The sequence below is a fragment of the Malaya genurostris genome, chromosome 2 (genome assembly GCF_030247185.1).
Source record: "Malaya genurostris strain Urasoe2022 chromosome 2, Malgen_1.1, whole genome shotgun sequence".
Taxonomy (NCBI): domain Eukaryota; kingdom Metazoa; phylum Arthropoda; class Insecta; order Diptera; family Culicidae; genus Malaya; species Malaya genurostris.
In genome coordinates this window covers 24,245,088-24,270,176 of record NC_080571.1, presented here as the reverse complement: position 1 = coordinate 24,270,176, position 25,089 = coordinate 24,245,088, and the positions used below count along the sequence as shown (strand labels likewise).

Here is a 25,089-nt window from a genome sequence, read left to right as displayed (position 1 = left end):
CTTAGCTGATGGAACAATTTCACCACCCTGCGGGGAATGCGGTTTCAGGACAGGAACAAGCGGAAGGGGTTGTTATTGCCTACTGCACATGTTGTGATTGTTGCATATTTCCAGGGCTAACGGTTCTGTGTTTATTTATTATTTTCTCAACCAACGATCGAGTGTACTGCGCATGTGACCAGGTTGGGAAGGGGTGGTGGTAGGTGAAATTATTTATACCAATACAGTCAGATATCCTTGACAGAATGACACATGTTTCTGGATTGCTCACAGATGGAGTGTGTGTTTCGGAAGTGTTGTTTAAACGTTAATTAACCATGCTACTACCAACGTCCTTAGGGCTAGAGGTCGAGTTTTACAATATGAACAATTCCAGAAATTAACAACAGAAAAAAGGGACGAAATTAGAATCGATTTGATCTGATTTGAAAGCAACTTTATTCACACCTTCAGTATGACAAACCATTAATTCAGCACGGATAAAGAGACCCATTCGACTCGAAAGTGATTTTTACAAATGGCAACACTGATTTTAGAAAAGCGGTATGTAGTTTTACATGTACTTTCATTGAATAGTTTTAACCCACAAACTAATAATTTGATCAACGTTTGTGTCTATGATGAAGTTATATGAAATCAAGTTAGCAATCTGAAAAAAGTATGCTTTGAAAAATAGTTTAATGTTTTTGCAAGAATTAGCGAAAGAACCAAGTTTTACTGAAAAAGTATTTTAATATTTTGCAATACTTATTACAAATTTGATGTTGAAACCAACAATTTACGTAAACACGATTAGTGTTTTTTTAATAGAAAAACTATAAGGATCAGCCCCATGTAATTGTTTGAGCCATTGATGTGGAACAAGGCAACAACAATTTCTAATGATCTACAATCAAACAGTTCAATCAATCGTCACACTTTTGAATCCGCATTTGCATGAGAGTCTGCTTAGATTGATCTTGATAAGGAACCAACACCGAACATTGTTTGTCTTGATTTGTATTTGTTTTATAGCCGACGAAATTACCTCAATATCCCAAATGTATGCAATTATATCTTCGTACATACTTGCGGTACGGATTTCGATATTTAAGCATCTCTTCGCCAAGCTTGTGTTCAATTTTTGTATGCAAGCAATAACTTTTATAGCGTTAAGTTTTTCTACCATTCTGCGATTTCGGTTGAACTTTTTCCCACTGTCAATCGAGTTCATCTTATATAGATTAGAAATTATTCTTAAGCACTCAAAATTTATTCTGGGGTAGTTGTCAATTTCTCAGGCGAAACGACATAACATGGAATTTCAACCACTTAAAGCTCCAAATCGTTTTCTGGCGCTTTTTGCCTTGTTGTCTAGCAACAACCTACCTCTAGCATGATACGCGTAGGACTGAAACATTAGCTATAATTTTGCCTCTATTTATAGATTCGCGTACTTCCAACAACTTCGCTTTTGCATCGATTGACCAATCAGAGCGATGCTTTGATATATCGCTTACTCCTTCCTTACTCGTCGTCTATGGCAGGGAAAATCGGTATGTCAGAGATTTTTAGCAGACAAAATAGGACACTGCTCGCTACTAATCAAAGTTTCAATCATTTATAATTGAAAATACGTAGTTTGATACATTCAAATCGAAACTTAGATATTATAAATATTTCCAATTAAATGATGAAATAATATTAATAATTGTTACAAAATAGACTGATTTGTAAGTGTTTAAAACCTGACCACATTTCTGCGTGTATTATTCCTTTAGTTTCTGATTTGCACCCCTATATAGAAAATAAAGATGTGTTCCACATCAAAAGTTACAGCCAAAGCAATTTATGGGCATTTGCCGAACTACATAGAAAAGAATAATGAATTTTACACCACATGTAACAACATCAGTTGAATAAAAAAAATTTGGTTATTTAAAGGGGAAAAAGTGGATCTGGATCAACTTTTCAGGGACTTTTTAAAGAACTTCAAGACCTTTCATTTGCATCGTAGTTTGTACACATCGGTTAAGAAATTTCCGAGAAAATCGAGTACGTATTTTCTCATTGATTTGCATATATTGCCTTATAATTCAGGAACCGGAAATCGGATCCAAATGAAATTCGGGTCTAAATGACGAAAACAATCATCATTTTCGCGAATTTTTTCCAGAGCTATCGTTCAATAAAATAAATTCAAATATTTTGTATAATAGAAAGCATCATTCGAACAACATTTTGTAATTTTTTCGTGGAAAAATATTGAGAAATAAGTTGGTGAAGAGGCATTTTTGGGGACGCTTCCTCAAAAGCATGATTTACGGTGTCCACTGTATCTCAGCGCAGACTAATCAGAAGTGAACAAATCAAAACAGCGAACTTAGAGCAGAAGTTTTTCTAGACCCCAACGTTTCTGTTTGGTTTTTCTTTATTTTTTTAAATTTTTGGTGGTTATTTAAATTCAAAAGTACGATTTTTCACGAAAAAATCGGCCATATTGTAGCTGTAAAACTTCCCCATTGCACCAAACATCGAAAAAGAAAACGTTGGGGTCTGGTTTTTTTATATGTAGAGAGTGTGTGCAAAATTTGAAAAAAATTGGTGCAGTAGTTTTTGAATGACGATGGACACGGACTTTCAAAACCCGCTTTCGAGATAAACGCGTTTGAAGTTTATTGTCTATAAAATCGAACGAAACAATTTATTATTCAAGGGTGCACGTAGGCTCTAACATTCTCAAAAAGCCATATTGTTTCTTTTGTGTTTTGTAATAATGAAAGATTTCGAGAATGTTTTGTCAAGTTTTTAAGTCAATCGAAGCAGAAATCTTGGGTCTGTGCGCGCAGCTCTTATTTCTTCGTAGTATGAGATCGGCAAGGATAAAGGCCCATAACTTGCTGAGTTTTGTTCCGATAAGCTTCAAAATTTCACAAAATATTCTTGAAATGTTTTACTATCAGAAAATAGCAAGAAAATAATAAATGATTTTTCAAAAGTGTTAGACCCTACCCGCCCCTTAATATATCTAGCACCACTGCTGCTAATGGTGGTAATATGATTTTGCTTTCCTTTATTATGCTATAACGGTTGATCTGATTTGTTTGATGTCTTCATGATAGTTGCTCAGCTTAGAATGAAGAGTCTTTTTAAGTGATAAACCATGCTCCAAACCTTACTGTAAAGACACAAAGATTTATGTAAATTATGTTTATGTTTGCATAAAATAGTATCGTCTGAATCTTCTAAACTGTAATAGATAGAGAGTTTGTATATTCGGCAAAGTTATTGGATTTGAGTTTTTCTAAAATATTGTAGAAGATTCCAAAATCCTTTTATTCAAATTAAAAAGTTTGACTTTTTTGTGTCTTTACAGTGAGTTTTGGAACATGGCTTGTCACTTGAAAAAAATCTTCGTGCCAAGCTCAGTAACTATCGTCAAGACATCAAACAACTCTGATCAACCGTTATAGGATAATAAAAGAAAAGAAAATCATATTACCACCACTAGCAGCAGTGATGCTAGTTATATAAAGGAATGAACTATTGTTCGGACTTTGTGTCGGTTTTCCTTTGATAACTTTATCTACAAACGTCGGTTTGTTTTGAAGTCTTCGAAGTTTTTCTTCCTCGTTCAATTTTCTACGAAAATTACACACGCATTTAAAGTTCATAGACTGATCTCTAGCCGATTTTTTTGTAAAAAGTGAATTTATCCATACTAAATCCCATACAAACTTTAAACTTCAGGTGCGAAAATATAGTTTGTTCCGATCGAGCTAAAATTTTGCATGGTGATTATAGGACACAAAATGAACACGAAAAGTTTAGTGGAGCGAGAAAATGAACCTTTTCATCTTTTTCTCATACAACCTTGTCCCATCCTAATACACGCACATGCACACACAGACATTTTGTGATCTCGACGAACTGAGTCGAATGGTATATGACATTCGGTCCTCCGGGCATCGGTTGTAAAGTCAGTTTTCACAGCGATAACATAGCCTTTCTATATGAGGCAAAAATGAAAAGGTTTATTTTCTTGGTCCACTAAACTTTTCGCGTTCCTTTTGGGTCTCATAAGAAATATGCAGAAAATTGAGCTTGATTGGTGAAACTTCTTCTTCTGTATTCTTCCGGGAGTACAAAATATGTGTTGCTTTTGTTAAATCTCTACACCTCTAAATCCTGTGCATTTTGGCACCTGTAGATAGTTCAGCATCCTTTCGGGGAAGCAGAGCATCCTTACCTTCCCATCAGAAAAATTATGAGTAACCAGGGCAAGATACAAATCTCCAAATAACTAGGGGACCGTGTCACTTGAGCCAATTAGTTCTGATTCTTAATTCTGAAAACATGATTTAATTGGTGAAAATTTGTTGTACAATTAGTCTACAGCCATACAGAACTCAAAAATTCTCAGAGATCAAACCTGCGAACCACTTGAAGAACATTTTAGCAATTGGATTTACTAAAAGCAAAATACAAAACAAATAAAATAAGCATTGAGAAGGTTCCCCTACCACCAAAAACTTCCCGAAACTCCAAATTTAATAAAATGTACGCGTACGTAGATCTCCTTACTGCTATTAACTGAACCGATATCGCCCATTTTGACGTAGAGCTACGTCTTTGTTTTTTATATACGAGTGTATGGAATTCACCCTAATAAATTTAATGTTGTTCGTAAAGCAGGTTTTGAAACTTTTGTGAATTTCGAATTTGTGAAGAACTGTCCGCTGGCTGGTAGGTTTTATAGGTAATAAAATAATGTCAGTTCGTCTTTATGGTGTTGCTATTGAAAAATTGGAGGGGGGCGAATATTGTTGAGTTCGCCTCGTGCGCCAGAAGCTCCGCTCCGCTTCGGCTCCGCTGAAAATGTCCAAAATAATACAATTTGAATTGCTTTTGATCGATTTTGCAATTAATGAAAAACTTCATTTTGCATATTTATGAAATTAATCACATTAATAATTTCAAAATCAGGTTTCGAGTACTGACGGTCCACCAACCAAACGGTTCAGAATTAATTGCTTCGCTGAATTCCGAGTATATATCAGCTTCGCATGAACCAAGGGAGCAGTCTTCAAACCCTTCCCATGTTAACACTCGGAGAACCTTTCCGAACAAACAACACATGGGCTGAAAAGTCCCGGGCCCAGGGCCGGTGAAAGAGGTGGGTACGGTGGGTAGCACTACCCACCCGAAAATTCCAAAGGTGGGTAATTATCCACCTGAAATTTCGAACAAAAAACAATGGAAATAAGAATATTTTTATTGTAATTCGGAATAATAAATAAAATCAAAATTATAGAATGCTAGTTCTCAAGGTAGAGCAAGGAATTGAAGTTATACCGCAGAAAGGTGAGACGTGACAAGGGTCATTTGAGCAGGCAGAAATCTTTTAGTAACTTAATTTTTCCCTTCCAGCAAAGGAGCCGAGCTTAAGTATCTCATCAATGCGAATCACTCGGGTCTCTGAGATACCGGAAAATACCGATTATTCTTTACATTCCGAACCGGCAAAAGAAGAATGCAGTAGCAAGTAGAAAGTAACAACTTTTGGTAGCTTTGCCGGAATAGTGAATAGTAGAAGACCTTCATCGGAATTTTCCGGCAGGTGTTTAAGGTCGACTCCTCTTGTAAAAAGTGAAAGTTAAGTTACTAATAAATTTCTGCATGATGAAATGAACCTTGTCACATCTCACCTTCTATATCTTCACATGAAGAAAATCACTCAAAATCTTTTGACGTAGGACTACGTTTTTTTATTCAATAATATAATATAATTTTAAGGCACACTGCTTAAGCTCTAAGATGCCAAGGGTATTTTCTAATCCTAATTAACGACTAACTTAAAACTAGAATAGTATCATTAGGTAATGACTTATCGTGGTCGCGGATTCTCGAAAATTCAACTTTCTGGTGGCGATCAGTAGTGGCCGGTGAATTGAATATAGTATGAGAGTCTTCCAGATGACGTTGGTAAATATCTATGTTAGCCGCATCATTCAGTCCGTGTGGGTCCGCGGGAAAAATCATCAAGCTACGAAGACTCGGCGGGTGGCCCGCAGCCTGGCCATCGACTGGAGCGTTGTCGGTGATGGTGATGTTACTGAAGAGAATGAAAGAGAAGTAAATATTGTGGAAAACGAGGTAAAAAGGGGATGTGGGAACAGCATGTCTAAATACGACAGAGATCTAATTAGTTTCCATCGAGATTGTGAAGAGACGGGGGAAAGAAGAACGAAAAAGTTAGTGACAAAAAAAGATGACTCTGACTCTCTGACTCTCTGACTCTATCAGTCGTAGACCACGCGGGTCTCTGCTGTATACAGGAGGCGTCTCCATTCAACTCGGTTCATGGCTGTTCGCCGCCAGCCTCGGTAGCTGCGAAGGGTCCGCAGGTCGTCTTCAATTTGATCGATCCATCTTGCCCGCTGCGCACCTCTTCTTCTTATACCGGTCGGATCATTGTCGAGGATCATTTTAACCGGGTTGTTCTCCGACATTCTAACAACATGCCCGGCCCACCGTAACCGCCCGACCTTGGCCGTTTGGACGAGGGTTGGTCCTCCCAGCAACTGGTGCAGTTCATGGTTCATTCGCCTTCTCCACGTACCATCTTCTATCCGCACTCCACCAAAGTAGGTTCGCAACACCTTCCGTTCAAAAACACCCAGTGCACGTTGATTCTCCACAAGCATTGTCCAGGACTCATGCCCGTAGAGGATAACCGGTCTAATCAGCGTTTTGTAGATAGTTAACTTCGTACGACGGCGAATTTTGCTCGATCGAAGCGTTTTGCGCAGTCCAAAGTAAGCACGATTTCCTGACAGTATGCGTCTCTGAATTTCTCTGCTGGTGTCATTATCGGCAGTCACCAGTGAGCCCAAGTACACGAACTCGTCGACCATTTCGATTTCATCACCACCAATCAGAACTCGTAATGGGTGGCTGACGTTATCTTCTCTCGAGCCCCTGCATTTCATGTACTTTGTCTTTGACACATTGATGTCTAGTCCGATCCGCTTGGCCTCAGCTTTTAGTCCGATGTACGTATCTTCCATCTTCTCAAAGTTGCGTGCTTTAATATCAATATCATCAGCGAAACCAAGTAGCTGGACGGACTTTCTGAAAACCGTGCCACTCGTGTCTTTCCTCGCTCTTCTTATCACACCCTCCAAAGCAATGTTGAATAGCAGATACGAAAGGCCACCACCTTGCCGTAGCCCTCTGCGAGTTTCGTAGGGACTCGAGTTTATCCCCGATACTCGAACAACGCACATCACTCGATCCATCGTAGCCTTGACCAATCGTATCAGTTTGTCCGGGAATCCGTAGTCGTGCACGATTTTCCATAGCTGTTCTCGATCGATTGTGTCGTAGGCTGATTTGATATCGATGAATAAGTGATGTGTGGGCACATTGTATTCGCGGCACTTTTGCAACACCTGGCGGATGGCGAACACTTGATCCGTGGTAGCGCGTTCACCCATAAATCCTGCCTGATATTGTCCCACGAATTCGTTTGCAATCGGTGAAAGTCGACGGCATAAGATTTGGGAGAGTACCTTGTAGGCGGCGTTCAGCAGAGTTATCGCGCGGTAATTGCAGCAATCCAGCTTATCGCCCTTTTTGTAGATGGGACACACGATTCCTTCCATCCATTCCTCCGGTAAAATCTCGTCCTCCCAGATCTTGGTAACGACCCAGTGCAGTGCTTTCACTAGTGCATTACCACCGTGTTTTAGTAGCTCGCTTGGTAGCTGGTCAACGCCAGCGGCCTTATTATTTTTCAACCGGCTTACCACCTCCTCCACTTCTTGGAGGTCTGGGATCGGCAGTCTATCGTCCTCCGCACGCGTTCCCAAGTTCGTTACCGAGCCGCCACTCTCGTATTCCGCCACATCGCCATTGAGGTGCTCGTCGAAATACTGCCGCCACCTCTCGATCACCTCACAGTCGTTCGTGAGAAGATCCCCGTTGGTGTCCTTGCACATATCGGCCTGTGGCACATGGCCTCTGCGCGAACGGTTCACCTTCTCGTAGAACTTCCTTGTGGCATTAGCACGGAACAGCTGTTCCATCGCTTCGCGATCTCGGCCTGTTGGTGCTTTTTTCTACGGGATATCGAGTTTAGTCTGTTCCGCGCCTGTCTGTATCGCTCCTCGTTTGCTCTCGTCCGGTGTTGCAGCTTGCTCGCCCAAGCTGCATTCTTCTCGGCCACTAACTGTTCACATTCGTCGTCGAACCAGTCGTTCCTTACGTTCGGAGCCGCCGTACCTAGCGTTGCTGATGCTGATAAAAAAAGATCTTGTTAGTTAAATAAAGATGGTAGACAGGGACGGGGATCGGGAGAATCGGACGAATGACTACGTTTTTACTTTCTATACCGGTGTGCAAATTCAAAACACTGAGAACCGTACAAACAGTGCTCAGGTTCTGAACATCTATATCTCAATCATTTTTAATTATTTTCCATAACATTACAAAACTTCATTAAAAATATTTCTACACTTCAATTGTAGTAGATGAATCTATATCTATAAAATCATATTTCATATAATTGGTGATCGAAACTTCAGTTAGTAACGAAAATCTTTGTCATGGTTTCTTCTAACAAATACATACAAGTTCACGGTTTCCATTAAATTTCTGCGTTTCAATGAGTGTGTTCGCTTTTAAGAAAATCACTCATAAAAACCAAGATTCTGTATCGAATAAACTTGAACTCTGTGTGGTTCAGAAAAGAAGTAAAAGTTGCTAACACATCGTTCAAACAGTCCAGGAACTATCCAGAAAAACATAATTTCGTGTGCTGGCATATTTTTTTATTCATCAACATTATCATCTTCGAATGACATACAATCGTTCTAGCACTTCTCATAATTTTTCAATACTATCCTTATAGAATGATTTGTCACTGGTCTAAACATCGGCTTCCTTTGCGGCGATGACTGTCTTATTCGAGTCAAATATTGTTCCCTGGCGTGTCTTTTTCTGATCCGCAAAGGACGAGCAATCGCTGGGGGCTAGGTAATTGTGACCAAGGTGGATGAGGAAACAGATCGCAGCCCAATTCGTTTAATTTTTTCATTGTATTCATTGACTTATGGCACGGTGCACTGTCTTGGTTAACGGTGAATCACTTTTGAGGGTACTTTCCTGTTCAAGATAGTCGATGTTAATTATACCTCGAACATCTAAAAAACTTGTGCCATTATTGTTCCAGATACCTGTTACGTTTTCAGATGGCTTTCCCAGTCTGAATGCTGGTATGACTCCGGATAAAAATAGTGGGTCCATGTTTCGTCCACTGTTCCATACCCACACATTCCATTTTATTGCGGCAGACTTTTGTTGGTTATGTGCGGCCGTGTTCGAGATCCGTTTGGTGACGATTTTTTATGCTCAAATTTTCGTACAAGATCGTAAAAGAACTTCCAGTTCATGTGCTAACGATCTCAGCATATCTAATCTCACGAACTTTGATTTTGCGTTCATACATCACGATTATCAAAACTTGCTTATTTTTTTCCGGTTGACTGCTTCATTTAGCCACTTCTCAAGCTATAGCTGGGCTTGCGCGTTTTTTTCCCTTAAAAATAGAACGTTAGCAACACACGGAAGTCGTTATTTCCATTTTCCATAAATGAATTAGTAACGTCACTTATATGTCGATAGATTCAGTGTTCGTGGTGCTATTGATGTTAAATGTTCTTTGAAGGTTGGTACTTTGAATTGAAAACAAATATTGGCAGTGATTTTGAAACCAAGTTAAACCTTAGATGCAAAATTTTGTTTTAAAACCGAAAACTCTTCAAACTTCTAATTTACGCGTTTCATGAAAAGTTTCATAGAATGAATATAATTTATTTAAAAAAAACGACTGCACTTTTTAGGGATAATAATCGTTTCCATTAGAATAGAGAAATAATCGAAATAGTGGGTCGTTCTCCGCAGTATGAAAAATTACCCACCTGGGTTTAACATGTTTCACCGGCCCTGCCCGGGCCTAACACATAGATGGCACTAGTTTTATTCTATTTACTTTTTTCAGTTAATCCTAACCTTTAAAAGACAGCTGATAAAATTTCATGATATTCTATTCTTTAGTTTGTGAGTTATTGTGCTAAAAGTGACGCTACTTTTGTTATTTTCAGAACGATGGATCAAAAATAATTTCGTGCTTTAATTTTGCACTGCTTTTTTATGGGAAAAATACCGTTCAAGCGAAGCAATGGCTTGAAAGGTGTTATGAAGACTCCGCTCCATCAGAAACAACAATAAAACGTTTATTTGCTGACTTCAAACGTGGTCGTAGAGACACCGATGATGCAGAACGCAGTGGACGTCCAAATGAGAGGGAAACACCAAAAAACTTTTAAAAAATCCACAAAATCGTTTCGAATGATTGAATAGTGAAGTTGCGTCAATTAGCTGACATCGTAAAAATATCAAAAGAACGTGTTGGCTTTATATTGCATGAGCTCCGTTGGCCAAAAACGAGAACGTGTTGATAATTCTGAGCAGTGTTTGGATTCATCACTTCACTCCAGAATCAAAACAATCGCTATCTGAGTGGACAGCAACTGTTGAACCTCGTCCAAAGCGCCCGAAAGCACAACAATCGGCTGGAAAGGTTATGGCCTCGGTATTTTGGGACGTGCGTGGTGTTATATTTATCGACTATCTTGAGAAAGCAAATACCATTAAGAGTGAATATTTTATAGCGTTATTCGAGCATTTGAGTGTCACAAGTCAATCAAAACAATGACAAAATTACATGGATTGAGCATCGAATTGCTCCCACGTTCACCGTATTCGCCAGATTTCGCTCTCAGCTACTACTGACTGTTCAAAGACCTGAAAAAATGCTCGCTAGTAAGAAATATCGCACGAATGAAGAGGTTATCGCTGAAATTGAAGCCTATTTTTAGGCAAAAGATAAATCGTTCTACAAAAGTAGTATTAAAATGTTAGAGCGCAGGAAAGTTTGCGTTGCTTTTGTTGGAGATTATGTTGATGAATAGAGTTAATTTTGAACTAAAAAAATCGTGTTCTTTTTGTTAGGCCCGGGACTTTCCAGTCCATGTGTTATGTAAAAGCATCGGCGTTCGGTTCGAACATCGGACCACTGCTTTATATACACATTTAAGGGGCATTCACGCAGCATTTCTCACCGGAGAGGCGCTTTCGGTGTCATGCGTGATTTATGATAACATCACACTAAAAAATTTGAATTTTACAGGTGACTTAACCCTCATACGATGTAGTTCATAAATACCTACTTTGTCAAATGACGAAAAATTTCTTTTGTTACGACTTAATTTTATATTCACTTGAATGTTACTGCTTTCGACTGTAACTTGCATTCAGCTAGCAGGTGCGACTGTATGAAAGTAAATGCACCTTTTACCAGCCAAGCAGATGTGTGCTTCTTTGGATCAATTGATTAACAGATGTATTTTACGATCCAATGATTCTCGATTCAAGTCGCAGTGGCCGCAAAAAGTATTAATTTTTTTATTTCAATGAATTTCATGTCATGGAATTTTAGACATAATGTTAAATGTTTTTCCATGTAAATTTGCGTGAACTGCGACGCTCCATTTATGTGCATCTAATAAGATGTAAAATCACAGGATTTTTTCGAAGCGTGATGCTGTTGAGATGCTCAATTAGAGTTGGGAATGGTATCAATTCCCAATACCATCCGTTGAGCAACTCTTATTAGTCAATCAGAAGGAAAATGGATGACATCAATGTAAATTTGAAAGCAGGTTTAGTTAGAATACAGGATTTCCTTCATTATTTATTCATTCGGCAATTGGTCGGTAATGATTGAGAAGGCGTAACCGAGAAAGGCTTCCTAATAACTCTATCGTTTTGTTGCAGTCATTATACAGTCGAATTCGATCGAGGGAAAATTAATGGTTATTAACTACATGAGTGGAAAGCATCTGAAACATTGATTATGATATTGACGTCATCCATTCAAAACTCAAAATTATTCAACTCAAAAAAGCAAAGCCCTGGCATTACATTTCTTTTGTGGAATTTGGCCTTTCTGTTTCAACAGACTTCGCAGCCGATTCATATAGCGTACAGAATCATTGCATGGTTAGTACAACGATCCTACTGACGTGACGTTTGTAATACGAAACTTTAATTTCCACGGTACCGTCACGTATCTTGTCAGAGTGTAATTAAAAAGAAATTAATTCATAATTGTGTTTTAAGAATACTTTCCTGAAAGCTTATAAGTAAAAGTTATATTCATTTTCCAACCAAATCTTTTGACCCTCCATTGCTTAAAAGTCGTTATCCTTAATGACAAGTGACCAAGTGAAGTAATTGACTTTTAATTGGTCATCATCGATAAGCTCAGCGGTAATTACCGAAGCAACTTGTGTATCTCACCGGCTATATATTTCTAGCAGAAAAATCAAATCGCAAAGTATTATTTCACAGCTCTACGAACCTTTGACCGTTCGAAAGATGAACGACCTAGTGACGTTTGAATCGTTCATTGCTGTGCCAGGAATTTTCTACCGAATGATTGGAATCAAACGATACGGTGAACAGCAGAATACTACAAAAGCTCACCTTTTGTTCTTACTGTTTTGGAGCTCCCTCGGCAATTTGATATTTTGTTTGATACTCGAACAAATCTACTTTATTAAAGCGGCCGGGAACTTCGCCAACTTTCTGGAACTGACAGCATTGGCACCTTGTATGGGATTCACAGGGCTTTCGATAGTGAAGATCATGACCATAAAATGGAACGAAGCAAAGTTGAATCGAATACTGGACAAGTTGAACGAGTTATTCCCGAAAACGGTTCATGAACAGGAACGATACCGAACCTACCAGTACAATCTGGAATCTCAAGTTGTGATGAAATCATTTTCCATACTTTACATGATTCTGATTTGGATCTTCAATCTGCTTCCGCTGTTGTCGATGCTGGTTAAATATTTGTCCGATGGTGTGCTAGAAAAAGAACTTCCCTACTTCATGGTGTATTGGTACGACAGGAACAAGCCAGGATACTACGAGATAACCTTCCTCCATCAAAACTGGGGAGGCTTCGATGCGGCAGCCTTCAATCTTTGTACGGATCTTATGTTTTGTGCTATCATACTATTGATCTGCCTGCAATTTGACATTCTTGCACACCGCCTTAGACATTCCAAAAACGACTATCAAGAATTGGTGAGCTGTGTCCAGCTTCATCAAACCGTGGTGGATTTGAGCAATCAACTGGAAAGTATTTTCTCCCCGTCGATTTTGGTCAATTTTGTCGGCAGCTCTGTGATCCTTTGTTTGGTAGGATTCCAGACGACCTCGAATATCAGTGCATTCGATTTGTTCAAATTTTCATTGTTCCTGGTGTCTTCGCTGGTGCAAATTTTCCTGTTGTGCTACTACGGAAACAAACTAATCGAATCAGTAAGTCTAGAATATTGTTTAAATCAATTTATTTTCCAATGTGTAATATAAAATTTTTCTCCTTTTCTTTGAATCCTACACACAGAGTTCCCTCATTTCGTACAGTGCATTTGAAGCCGACTGGTACCTGGCTGATACACGTTATCAAAAATCGCTTCTTTTCGTGATGACCCGGGCAGGAAAATGGCAAAAGTTAACGGCAATGAAGTTTTCTGTTGTTTCTTTGGCAAGCTACAGTACGGTAAGTATTGAACTGGCTTTATCTTACGGAAACAGTATTTCATAAGACCATAGTTCGTAAAATGACTGAGTATTACAAGGATGATAAAACCTGTTTCAGCACATAAAAATTTGTCAGATTGCATTAAACCACAGATAACAGATATACAGGCTCGAACTTGAATTTTCAAAATCCTGTCTAAATTTCAAAATTGCTATACGTTGGAAACACTACTGCCACCTACTCGACTATTCGCCGCGATTTTTCAAAACGTTTCACTACGTTCCGAAACGATAACAAAATCCTCCTTCCTTTTATATAAATATTCCAACTACAACAATTGTGTTAAAGGCTACTTTTTTCCATGTCGTATTAGTCAGAAATCGATCGGAATAAAACAAAAATAAACTTATCATTTTAACTTGACAGAAATCTAGCTTGAAGTGAATGTTGCGCCCAGAATTGTGGCTCATGTGAAAGCGGCACCCAAATCGTGGTGGCACCTCGTGTCGATCGTGGTGACATCTGCAAGTGTTCGCCACGCTGATTGAGCAAATTTTACACACAGTTCATATGTGAGCCTGTATATCTGTTATCTGTGATTAAACATTAAACATCAATTGTAAAAATGGGTTAGTTCTGTTGCTCGAATCGGTCTCAAAAGTGGTTGATCTACCTGGAATGTAATCTGCATAAAACTTCGAGTTTGACATTCATGCACTTATTTGACACGGCTCTAGATTCGTTATTGACATGGTTTTACCTCACCTTACATTCTTTTAAAGCTTTATCATTGACATCCATTTCATTAGGAGTTTCTGTAGTTACCATCCTGTGACGGTTGGTTTGATAAATGCACCCGCATTCATTCCTTGGTTCAAGTGATTCGCCTTCATTTGACTTTTCCCTACAAGGCACTGAACTTAACTCTGAAGATGGGCGTAGAGAGTTTACTGAATATATGAAAATTCTTCATGCATGATAAACTGAAGCGTTGAATGTAAGAGTATGAATGAATGTTAATTTGTCGAGTGTCAGCGAATACTTGAGAAGGCTAATTCAGAAACAGATACTAAATAGTAAATACTACATGGAATATATGAAGCAAGAAAAGAGGCAGTGTTTCAGCGTTTCATCAGAACTGCTGCCAACTTCAGTAGGACATTTACCATATCATGTGTCGAGAAGAGATGGAATTTCGAATAATTATTTGAGGGTTTGACTACGAATAACGAGTTTTAAATTTTTTTTACGTTCCGTCTCCAACTCGTCAGTTCATTGCCATTCGCGTTGAACTGATAGTGTGAAGTATTTGAGATTCTTCAAGAACTTTTAAAAGGTGATATTAGTATTGCGCATTTCATACTTGATTAGACTCCTGCGAAATAAATATTTGCACAGCCCGTTTCCCGCAGTACACACATACAAATAAGTCCAGTATATGAAAACTAGTGATGCCACTCATGCAGATTTATACCTGAATTTACAGATTTCTGATTGACGCCGTAGATATTCAAGGATTGTACTCATTATCTAATGTTAAATGAACATTTTGGAAATTTACGTCTTCAGATCATTTAGCTTTCATTTAGCACGATAAAATGCGATAATTTTTTCTAATTGTCACTGCAACAATTAAATAGCACATACTATTTAAAACCTACTTAAAAATTTAACCTGGCATCCCTGATGAGCACGGCATATTGCATTTCTTGATAAACATTAGAAAAGGTCCCAAGTGCAAATGACAGTTTCTTTTTCTTAACTTTAGTTTCTCTTTCAATTACTTTTTATTCCTGTATTTTTCAACAAATTCATAAGTGCAGATCAAAAGTTGATGGTTTCAGTTATCATTCTAAGTGTTAGAGAGAGGGATTGCCGATAGACACGTACTAATCAAAATAGAGAGAGTAAATAAAGAAAATCTATCATTTGCACTTAGGACCTTTTCTAGTGTATGTCTTCATTTGTACTAATATTAGTGTGTGAGCAAAAAATTCCTGTCAGAATTTTTAGAGCTAGAGTCAAAAAATTCGTAACATTGGCAATATAGAATTCAGACTAGAAATCGGAACTGATTCTTCATTTGGGGGCTGAAGAATCAGTTCCGATTTCTTGTCTGAATTCAACGAAAATTATGTAGAGGACAAAATCGTATCAGCAATAGTGATTTACTTTCTTGCATTAGCCATATTGCGTTTCTTGTCCCAGTTAAGTTTACCATCATTTTTCAATAAATTGTATTAATGGCTAAATGCTAATTTTTTTTGCGAGAACCGGGCTAAAAAAGCTTGAATGCAAAAATCGGAAAAAAAACTTAGCCAAATGTTTTTAAATGTTATTGCGTATAATCGGTTAGACAAATGTTTTTATCCAGTTTCTGCATTCAAAGTTTTTTGTCTGGATCTTGCAAAAAAGATGTTTATAAACGGTTTTTGCATTACCAAATCCGTGTCCGGTTTTTGTTCTCAGTGCTTTTATCAGGTTGCTGCATTGAAGGGTTTACAAAACTAAGTTTTTTTATATAAAAGATATTTTTATTCAGGCCTATTTGCGTACAAGCTTTACGTGGCCGATTGAGCTGAATCTTTAGCTAATATTTTTTTGTATTGGCTCTCGTTGTCACCCTTTTTCTAGGGGGAGAGGAGCTTCCATTTCCCTCCTGCGAGGATTGAGGGGCAGTTTGTTCGTGGTTCGTCTCGCCATCCATTGCCGTGGTATTGTTGATGATTTCGTTGCTAGTTGCTGTAGATGCGCCTTGGTGTACATTGTTTGCAGTTGCTGGTTGGTTGGATGGTAAGCTGTTAACTGCAGCTGGTGTACTTTGTTCTATAGGGGTTACGTAGGATGGTTTCGTTGAAGGGGATACTTCACACATGGTGACTGTCACAGGTATACTGCGGTTACTTGGGATTGGTGTGAAGGAAGCACCGTTGTCCTTTGGTGTGGTTGTCTCCTTGTCCAGTTTATCACATGGCTTACCGTAATGAACAGCTTTTTGGCAATATTGACACGTGGCCATCTCATTGTCATAGGTAACAAGTGATTTGCACGGGATTCTTGTATCCTGACCGAAAGTTACATAAGAAGGTATAGACCTTTTCAAGCGCATGCGTAACAAACGTACGCCATTTAGAATCCCGGGGAAAAAGTTCTTCCACTTTTCTTTTTCGATAGAGAGAATCTCTCCGTATTGGGACATAGTTTTACGAATATAAGGATCGATGACGCTTGAGGGAAGATCATGCACACGCACTTCTATAGCACTATCTTTCATATATACTGAAATGTTGTACTTAATGTTCTCGTGCTCCACATAATGCACATTATTATTGTCTTTTGCGAATTGAATTGCATCCAATTCTTCATAAAACTGAATGTAAACAACATTATTGGTCTTATTGCATTAAAGTAAACACACACATTTAATGTCAAGATGCATTTGCTCCTTAAGCAAACCTTCAAGTTCTCGTATCGAAGGTCGAATTTTGCACTGCTTGAAGTCAACAATAATTGTATTCTTTCGTACCGGCGGTAGCTTTTGTTCGTTTGGTTCACTCATTTTCTAGGTCGTTCTATTGTTCACTACACAATACTGTACTTGGTTCCTTTCGTCCCGATGTAAGCGGTTTTGTTTTATCGACTGACTTGGATGAGATGTGAGAGCAAACTGAACCCCCCTCGTGTTTGTCGATAAATAAGAAAAAAAATACAATAATATCTCAGCTCGCCAGTATGTTCTTTAAAAACTATCGATTCTCTTGAAATTAGAGATAAATATAGTCATTACAGACCACCCCCCCCCTCCCCCCTCCCTTTCCATGTTAAGGACACTTGATACGCACTCTCCCCCTGACAATGTCCAGAAAGAAGTATCTGTGGCAAGTTTGATAGCAATCCGTTTGGTAGTTTCAGAGTTATGCCGTTACAAATATTACAACCCCAGAGTTATTATTATTCAGAGTTATGCCGTTACAAATACAAGCACCTTATTAAAGGCACTTGCTACATTCACCCTCCATGTAGTCATATCTAAGGTATGAAATATGTCTCTATGGTCTTAAAAAAGTATCGATTCTCGTCATATTGTATGAATTTTTTCATGACTCCCCATGTTAAGGACACTTACTACGCTCCCTTCCATTGAAATACCCCTACGACCTTCTCAGAAGAGCAAGAAGTATCTGTGCCATGTTTGGAGACAATCCGTTCAGTAGTTTCGGAGTTATTACACTCTCCCTTTTTAAAAGCACTTGCTACATCCACCCCCATCATATCTAAGGTATGCAAAATGTTTCTGTGGTCTTCAAAACGTTTCGAATCTTGTCAAGTTATATGAATTTTTCCATAATCCCCCCTTGTTTATGACACTTGCTACGCTCTTTCCCCTATAAAATTACTGCTTAAACCATCTCTGAAATGCAAGAAGTACCTGTGCCAAGTTTGATGGCAATCCGTTCAGTAGTTCCGAAGTTATGGCGTTATGGCGTTACAAACATACAAACTTACATCCATTTATATATATATATATATATATATATATATATGTATATATATATATATATATATATATATATATATATATATATATATATATATATATATATATATATATATATATATATATATATATATATATATATATGTATATATATATATATATATATATATATATATATATATATATATATATATATATATATATATATATATATATACTAGCTGACCCGTCGAACTTCGTCTCGCCTAAAAGTTATTTGTTCGCAGTTATGTATTCGGATAGCAGAATTGTCAAACGACTAAGTGGTTAACGTTTCTCTCCAATGTTTTTCTGATTACTTAACCTACCTCGTCCCGGGTTGGCGAATCAATGCATAGGGCACTGGTCTTACAAACCAGTTGTCGTATGTTCGAGCCCCGACCTGGAAGGGCACTACTGACTGACACTACGCTGTAGAATCGTATCATCAGCCATGCAATGGTTTTGTACATTCTGAATCGGCTGCGAAGTCTGTTGAAACAGAAGGTCAAATTTCTCTACAGGAATGTAATACCAAGGCTTTGTTTTTTAACCTGTATGCAAAGCATTCTGAACAGTTCGTTTTTGAGGAATAATCCATACTTTAATGTTCACCCGACGTAACAGAACAAACTTTGAATCAGTTCCTTGTGCAGCTTTTCAGCATCGAGAAAGTTTTCTCAGAACTTGTTCTGTACGTTCAAGTTGCCAAAAAGTGCCACGCATACTTTAGAGCTCTAATAAAGTGGATATTTTTAGGTACTAAGGAACTTTTTGTGACTTTGAGAGACGACGCTTACATTTCAAGTTGACATTGATCTTACTAATTTGAGCATTCTTCTCAGGAAGAATGACTTTTAACGTATCAAAAACGCTTTCTAGCAACTCATCACACGATTCAATCAGCGCCATCAAAGGGAGACGGATATCATCTCAGCAACAAAAAATCGGCCTTGTTCATTTAGCATAGAATAGCCACCAGTGCGAGAGCGAATTTCTCTCGATGACATGTCTAAGCATCACGGGTTAGCACGCTGCACTCTGAAGAAACAAACGGTAGCTCATTCTCGTTTTGCGATCCGATTCTATACGGGCAGTGGATAATTGTAATAGAATCATTTTACTATTGCCTCTTATTCTAACTATGTGCATATAACTTTTGTATAAGTAGTGCCTATGAAAATGTCTGTGAATGCTCTACACAAGGGTTTTGAAATATTGTATATTGTAACCTAGTATGAGAATCATCAAGTCGAATCATCGATTCGATTTCCTGCGATAATTGTCATATTGCGATTCTCTCTTGGTAAATCCTACACAACGCCGATCATTGCAAAACTGTATCTATTTTGGTAAGGCCCGTGAAATACTCAGAGTATGAAGTGGAGCGAAAAGATGTAGAAATATTTTCCACCTCGGCGAATGATCAAACGGTTAAAGCCGAATAATAATAATTATGTAGAAATATTCTCTCGCGGTTCATGCATTGAGAGGCAGCAAGTACTTGTAGCATCATCTACCAGATTGGCAATGTTGTATACAATGTAGAGAAATATCGAGCCGCTCTCTGCCAAATTATCGGCTATCACAAACACTGCTTCTTAAAATATGAAATAGTCTCAATCTATCTTGAATATTGATATCTAATTGCCACTTGTTATGTGCGCACAATCTTTTCATTGATTCACAATGACCATTATCATTCATTTGACTCCATTACACACAATACATCAACTGGTGAACGATATCAAAACTTTTTCTTCTGCCTACAGCGGTATTTCTAGAACAGTCATATGGATTCCGCCAGTCATTTATGTCGTTTTCGCTTGATGCCTAACCTAACCCAGTTTCCACCCTAACTACTGTCAAATCGGTTATTTGAAACCAGTTTTGAGTATATTTTCAACGTTATTGAGCTGAAAATTGGGTCAGTTTCGAGTCTGATTTTTATATCGGGTTTGCTCACAACCCCGTTGTTAAATGCGAACCCAACTTAGTTTCGTGAAAAGTGTTTACTTGATGAAACTACCCTGAGTCAGTTTCAGTTTTACTAAGCAATAATTTCGATACCCAAATAAGCACGTGGCTTGAAGTGACAAATGGCATGGATCAAGTATGCATGTGAAAACTTCACACAAAACAACTCGTTGCGCGCCAAAAGATTCTTTCAACGATCTAATATACCTTTCTTCGACGGCCAAACACGTATGCAACTCGTTTTGCGCCAAACACCTATCGATGATCTAGCAATCATTGGCGACTTTTTCAGTGGAAAATTCCATTGTCCATACAAAACAACTTTATGGATTTTGCCCACTTTTCCGGCAAGTTTTCCTATTTTTTTTAGGTACGAACCCGGTGCACGGGCAAAATTCCGATTCAAAAAATAAGCAAAACGAGTCATGATTTGGGGAAAATAGTATATTTTCATGTTATGATAATACACCATGATTAAAATTTCTCGGATCATGATCCATCTGGACTGATTTCGTTGAAATTTAGCGTAACGCATTTGACGTTGTTGGGTATAACTTCAGGCGTGTTTCTGCTACGATGGTAATCTATGCAACATAAATTCAGGAGTTATGTTTTAAAATATGAATATTTTAAATATGAATCAAATGGAATGGTGTAAAAGTGTGTGGCGTATTGTTTATACGATTTCAATAAATGTCTCAAATAATGTACAGTTGAATAGCAAAACAGTGAAAAGCACAACGAATTTCCTTTAATCTGAAGCATCAACAATTTAAATATGTTTTTGAACAACCACGACACCTAAAATAAACTGTTTACTTTCAGAATTTGGAAAACATAAACGAACTGCATGAAAATATACGTGTGAATAAAACCGCAATGTTGAATTCTTGCAAATACCGCGGATCGATTTTTCCTTTTTTGTTTTCAAAACATCGTTTGCAAAATCGTCTTATTTGAAATATTTAGGTGAATCAATACAGCTTGTGTTCTTATATCTACGAAACAAATTAATCAAACTGGTTGAATAAAAAAAAACTAATTTTCGTTAGATGATGCTCCTAATCTACAGTCGAAATTATTTTTCGGTTTGCGTTATCTCTCGGAATATTATTTTAACAACAACAGTCACATCGAATATGTAAGAATACATTCAGATATATTCATACAAAATGTAAAACTTTTGATGTCAATTTTCGGTTCATTATCTTTATGTTGTCAATTCTCTGTCAGCCGGTGGGTAAACCAGCACAGTTATAAAATAAATATGCCTCAGCATCAAGTAAAAATTTTCAATAGTTCATGGTTTTCAGTGTCTGCTTTTTGTCTTACCATTAATCTATTAAACAATCCATCACATCACTTGAGGCAGAGGATTCAAAGTGATATCCGGATAGAAAATTGGAGTTACGAGCTTCAAAAGAAATACTATCCTCAAGTAACGCATTTTCGGACCATGATTAATTTTCATGAGAGAAGACTTTTTTGAGTTGAAATGATTGGTTTCATGATTTTCTAATCATGACAGCAGTAACGGATTTCTTTCCGTGTGGGGGTAAAAACTGATCAAACAAAAAAGAATCATGTAAATCCGTCCATCCGTTCTTACGTGATGCGATTTCAAAGAATGATCTCTGCATTTATATATATATATATATATATATATATATATATATATATATATATATATATATATATATATATATATATATATATATATATATATATATATATATATATATATATATATATATATATATATATATATATATATATATATATATATATATAGATTATGATGTTCAGTTTAGTTTAATTTTCGATGAAAAGACACAGCAAAAAAAACAGTTTGGCCCATTTTGCAATGTATGAACAATTGTTGGTAGGGAATATGATTACCTAACTTGGAACTGAATTTTATTAAAATCAAAAATCAATGTTAAATTTCTAAAATCGATTTTTTTTAGTGTAGACCTCGACATGGTCGACATATCTACGACCTACAAGCACTGAATTTTCAACAAAAACCATTTGAAAAAAAAATGGTTAAAGAGTCACAAAAACACTCATTTTTCAGAGCTATTTTTGCTAAGACTCGGAAAATCATCCGAATTTTCCAGCTATTTTCACCCTGTAGATAGATAAAAGTATTTCAAAGGTCTGTATGTTTTTGGTTTTGGCAAATTTTTTAAAATTTTCATCGAAAATTTCCTAAAACCACCCGCGCGCATGGTACTTGGACGATGGCCTTAACTCTTATCAAAAGACAGTCTATGTAGATCAATTTTGGGGAAAAAATGAGCAAAGTGGCATTTTGTGACAAAGTCTACATGCCCGGAAAGATTCATTCAAATCTAAGAAGGTGCTGCGAACTTCGAATACGATTTAGTGCGAAATTCGTCCAAAATCGCTACAGGTTTTAAATATATGTAGGGGAGACCGGGGCTAAGCCGGACATTTTTAAGAAATTAAAAAAAGCATCCATTATAACTAAGTTGTTACCCAAGTTATCTATACCGTTGTGTATCTTCAGCCTTAATTTTCCATCTCCAAAAACATGCATTATTTTTTGTATCAAGGAAGTGACACACCCAAAATCTTATATTTAGGAACCGCGGGGCTAAACCGGGCTGTAAAGTTTCACACAAAAATGAAGAACGAACACAGTAGGGCACCAAATCTTTAGATAACTGAATGAGCGCAAAAGAAATGAAACCGTGTTTGAATTTATTGTCTGTTGGTTTCAACCTAACGTGAGATATAATCCTGCTTGCAGGGAATCTAGGTTCTTTAGAGACTTCATTAAATACTATTTGATTGTTTCACTACGTATAATGAGCTTTTTACTCAAATTTATAGTAAGTCTAGTTTTAGCAAGTGATAAGAAGTAGAATTAAAACATAGATATTAATGTTGAGGTAGGTTTCAAAAAACCGTTAAGAATTTAAAGTCGAAAATTATGTGTCCGGTTAAGCCCTACATTTTTTATCCGTTTTAGCCCCGTACAGGCAATTCATTTTCAAGACGCAATAATATTTTTATATTTCTCGTAATCAAAAGCAGCTTTCGTTCCATTACTAAGTGGACCGTACTTCATCCCATTCTTATTGGGCAGTTGTCCATTGATTCTAAATGTCGTTCAAACATTACTTATCATAATTATCTCCTACATTGATCCTCCACTATTCATTGACTTTTCTCTTCTTGTTTCTTCCAACAGATTTTGAGTACATCCTTCTCCTACTTTACTCTACTGAGGACGGTCTATGATTCAAGTGGAAATTAGCTCAACCAAAACAAAACAGATGGAAAAATAGTGATGGAAATAAATAAACATTCATTTCATAGTAACATGAAAAATTTGTATCGGTTAAGCATACGAATAAATATACTATCTTAGACTCAATTTATTGATTTTGATTGGTGTGTAACGTTTTTATAGTAAACCAAGTAGTTTGCTAGTTGCTAGTTATAGTATTTTCACCATCGGAAGTTCCCCTCTAGAAAAGCTCGCTACGGGTACGGCTATCGATAGCACCGATCGAGCAAATTCTCACGTTCCCGTCTCAATTACAAATCACGTAAGCATGGCCGAAACCAATCGACCCCAAACACACTTGCGCAAGAGTTACTGCCTAGCGTGACACTATTTTTAGCACTCTTTCCTCATTTTCTAGAGCCTTTCGCTAGTCAAGAAGACAAATCTCAGAAAATCCCAGAATATAATAACGGTTCCAGGCCACAGATATAGACCTGGGAAGAACCACTCGTCCGAGTGTCCCTTTTAGCATAATGATCCGGTTGATGACGGCGGAGTCAGCTAGCAGAAGAAACCTACAACCCTAAAAAGTAACTATGTCGATAATTAATAGTATGCTCACTTGCTTTTGTAGTACAGTCTACCACTAACTGGGAAGGTTGTAATGGTATGGAGCACTGAAAAAAAGACGTGAAGATGGTGAATAAAAATCTTGTTAGGGCATCTCGACATTCAATGATAAGTGGTTGGTTGGTTGGTTGGTTGGCGATGACAGAAATGTTTCCAGGCCGGTACCTTCGTTGAGAGCCGTAGCATAGTTTGCTGATCGGAGGGCCAAATAGCACCGATCACAGAGTGGAAGCTAGATATTGACAAAAAAAAATCATTTTGAAAACTTCAAAGTAGACTCAAACTGCAATAAGGAGAACGCATGGTGATTTGTGCGTCTAGAATTTAGTCAACAAGTATGCCATGAGTTCCGGAGAAGCACATGAGACTCTGAGTGCGACTCACTCAATAGGTGAAGAAAACTCATATTCACAGAAGCCAGCAACGTCAAAATCCATCTCTGTCAACCGTCCCGGTAGCGTGATAAATTTCATCATTATCAAATTTACAAGTGGCCCTTCGCTTCCTGCATCTCGTCCAGTTGAGTTCCTTTCGATCGTTCCCCCTCAACAAAAGCGCTATTGTTAGCCACTGCGGGTTTCGAAAGCATCGTCGTCATAATCATCGTTGTCTTCGTCACGTGGTGGCTCACCAGCAGTCCTATTTTTTCATAATTTTTTTTTTTTGGTTTACGTGCATTGAAACTGTTCCTACGGTCAACTGTACCCAGTTCTCGCTCTTATCCTTCTCATTATCCTCGGCGGTGAGCTGCTGCGGAAAAGTGTTCTCGGGTACTCTGGTCTCCCCACCATCTTCTCCTACCAGGCCCACGTGTTCGGTTCGGTTCGAGACTCTGTTCGAGCTTCTGCAACCTAAGAATCCTAACGCTGCTGCTGCCCGCTACTGCTTTCAACCATCACTCACCGGCAGAAGAATCAACAACAATGGAGGATCAAGGACGCGTCGCATACACATCAGCAGCAGTGGCAGCAGTAGCAGAAGATTTTCCTCCAACAGCCCAAGAGAGAGAGAGGCGCAGCGAAAATCTATTTAAGCCCACCCAAAGTT

At 37.8% G+C, this 25,089-nt stretch overlaps 1 protein-coding gene across 1 annotated transcript; it reads left to right on the top strand.

The window, feature by feature from the left end:
• Positions 1 to 282: 282 nt before the first annotated feature.
• Positions 283 to 23,559, top strand: LOC131428823 (odorant receptor 85b-like). The gene is made up of 4 exons (XM_058592864.1): positions 283 to 543; positions 10,146 to 13,437; positions 13,523 to 13,678; positions 23,374 to 23,559. The coding sequence occupies exons 2-4, from the start codon at positions 12,484 to 12,486 to the stop codon at positions 23,437 to 23,439; spliced, it is 1,176 nt and encodes a 391-aa protein (XP_058448847.1). The 5' UTR covers positions 283 to 543; positions 10,146 to 12,483; the 3' UTR covers positions 23,440 to 23,559.
• Positions 23,560 to 25,089: the final 1,530 nt, after the last annotated feature.

Coding starts and splice junctions, on each gene's coding strand:
- LOC131428823 (XM_058592864.1), top strand. CDS start 12,484: ATGAACGACCTAGTGACGTTTGAATCGTTCATTGCTGTGCCAGGAATT. Junction 13,438..13,522: donor GAAACAAACTAATCGAATCA/GTAAGTCTAGAA, acceptor TCCTACACACAG/AGTTCCCTCATTTCGTACAG. Junction 13,679..23,373: donor CTTTGGCAAGCTACAGTACG/GTAAGTATTGAA, acceptor TTCTTCCAACAG/ATTTTGAGTACATCCTTCTC.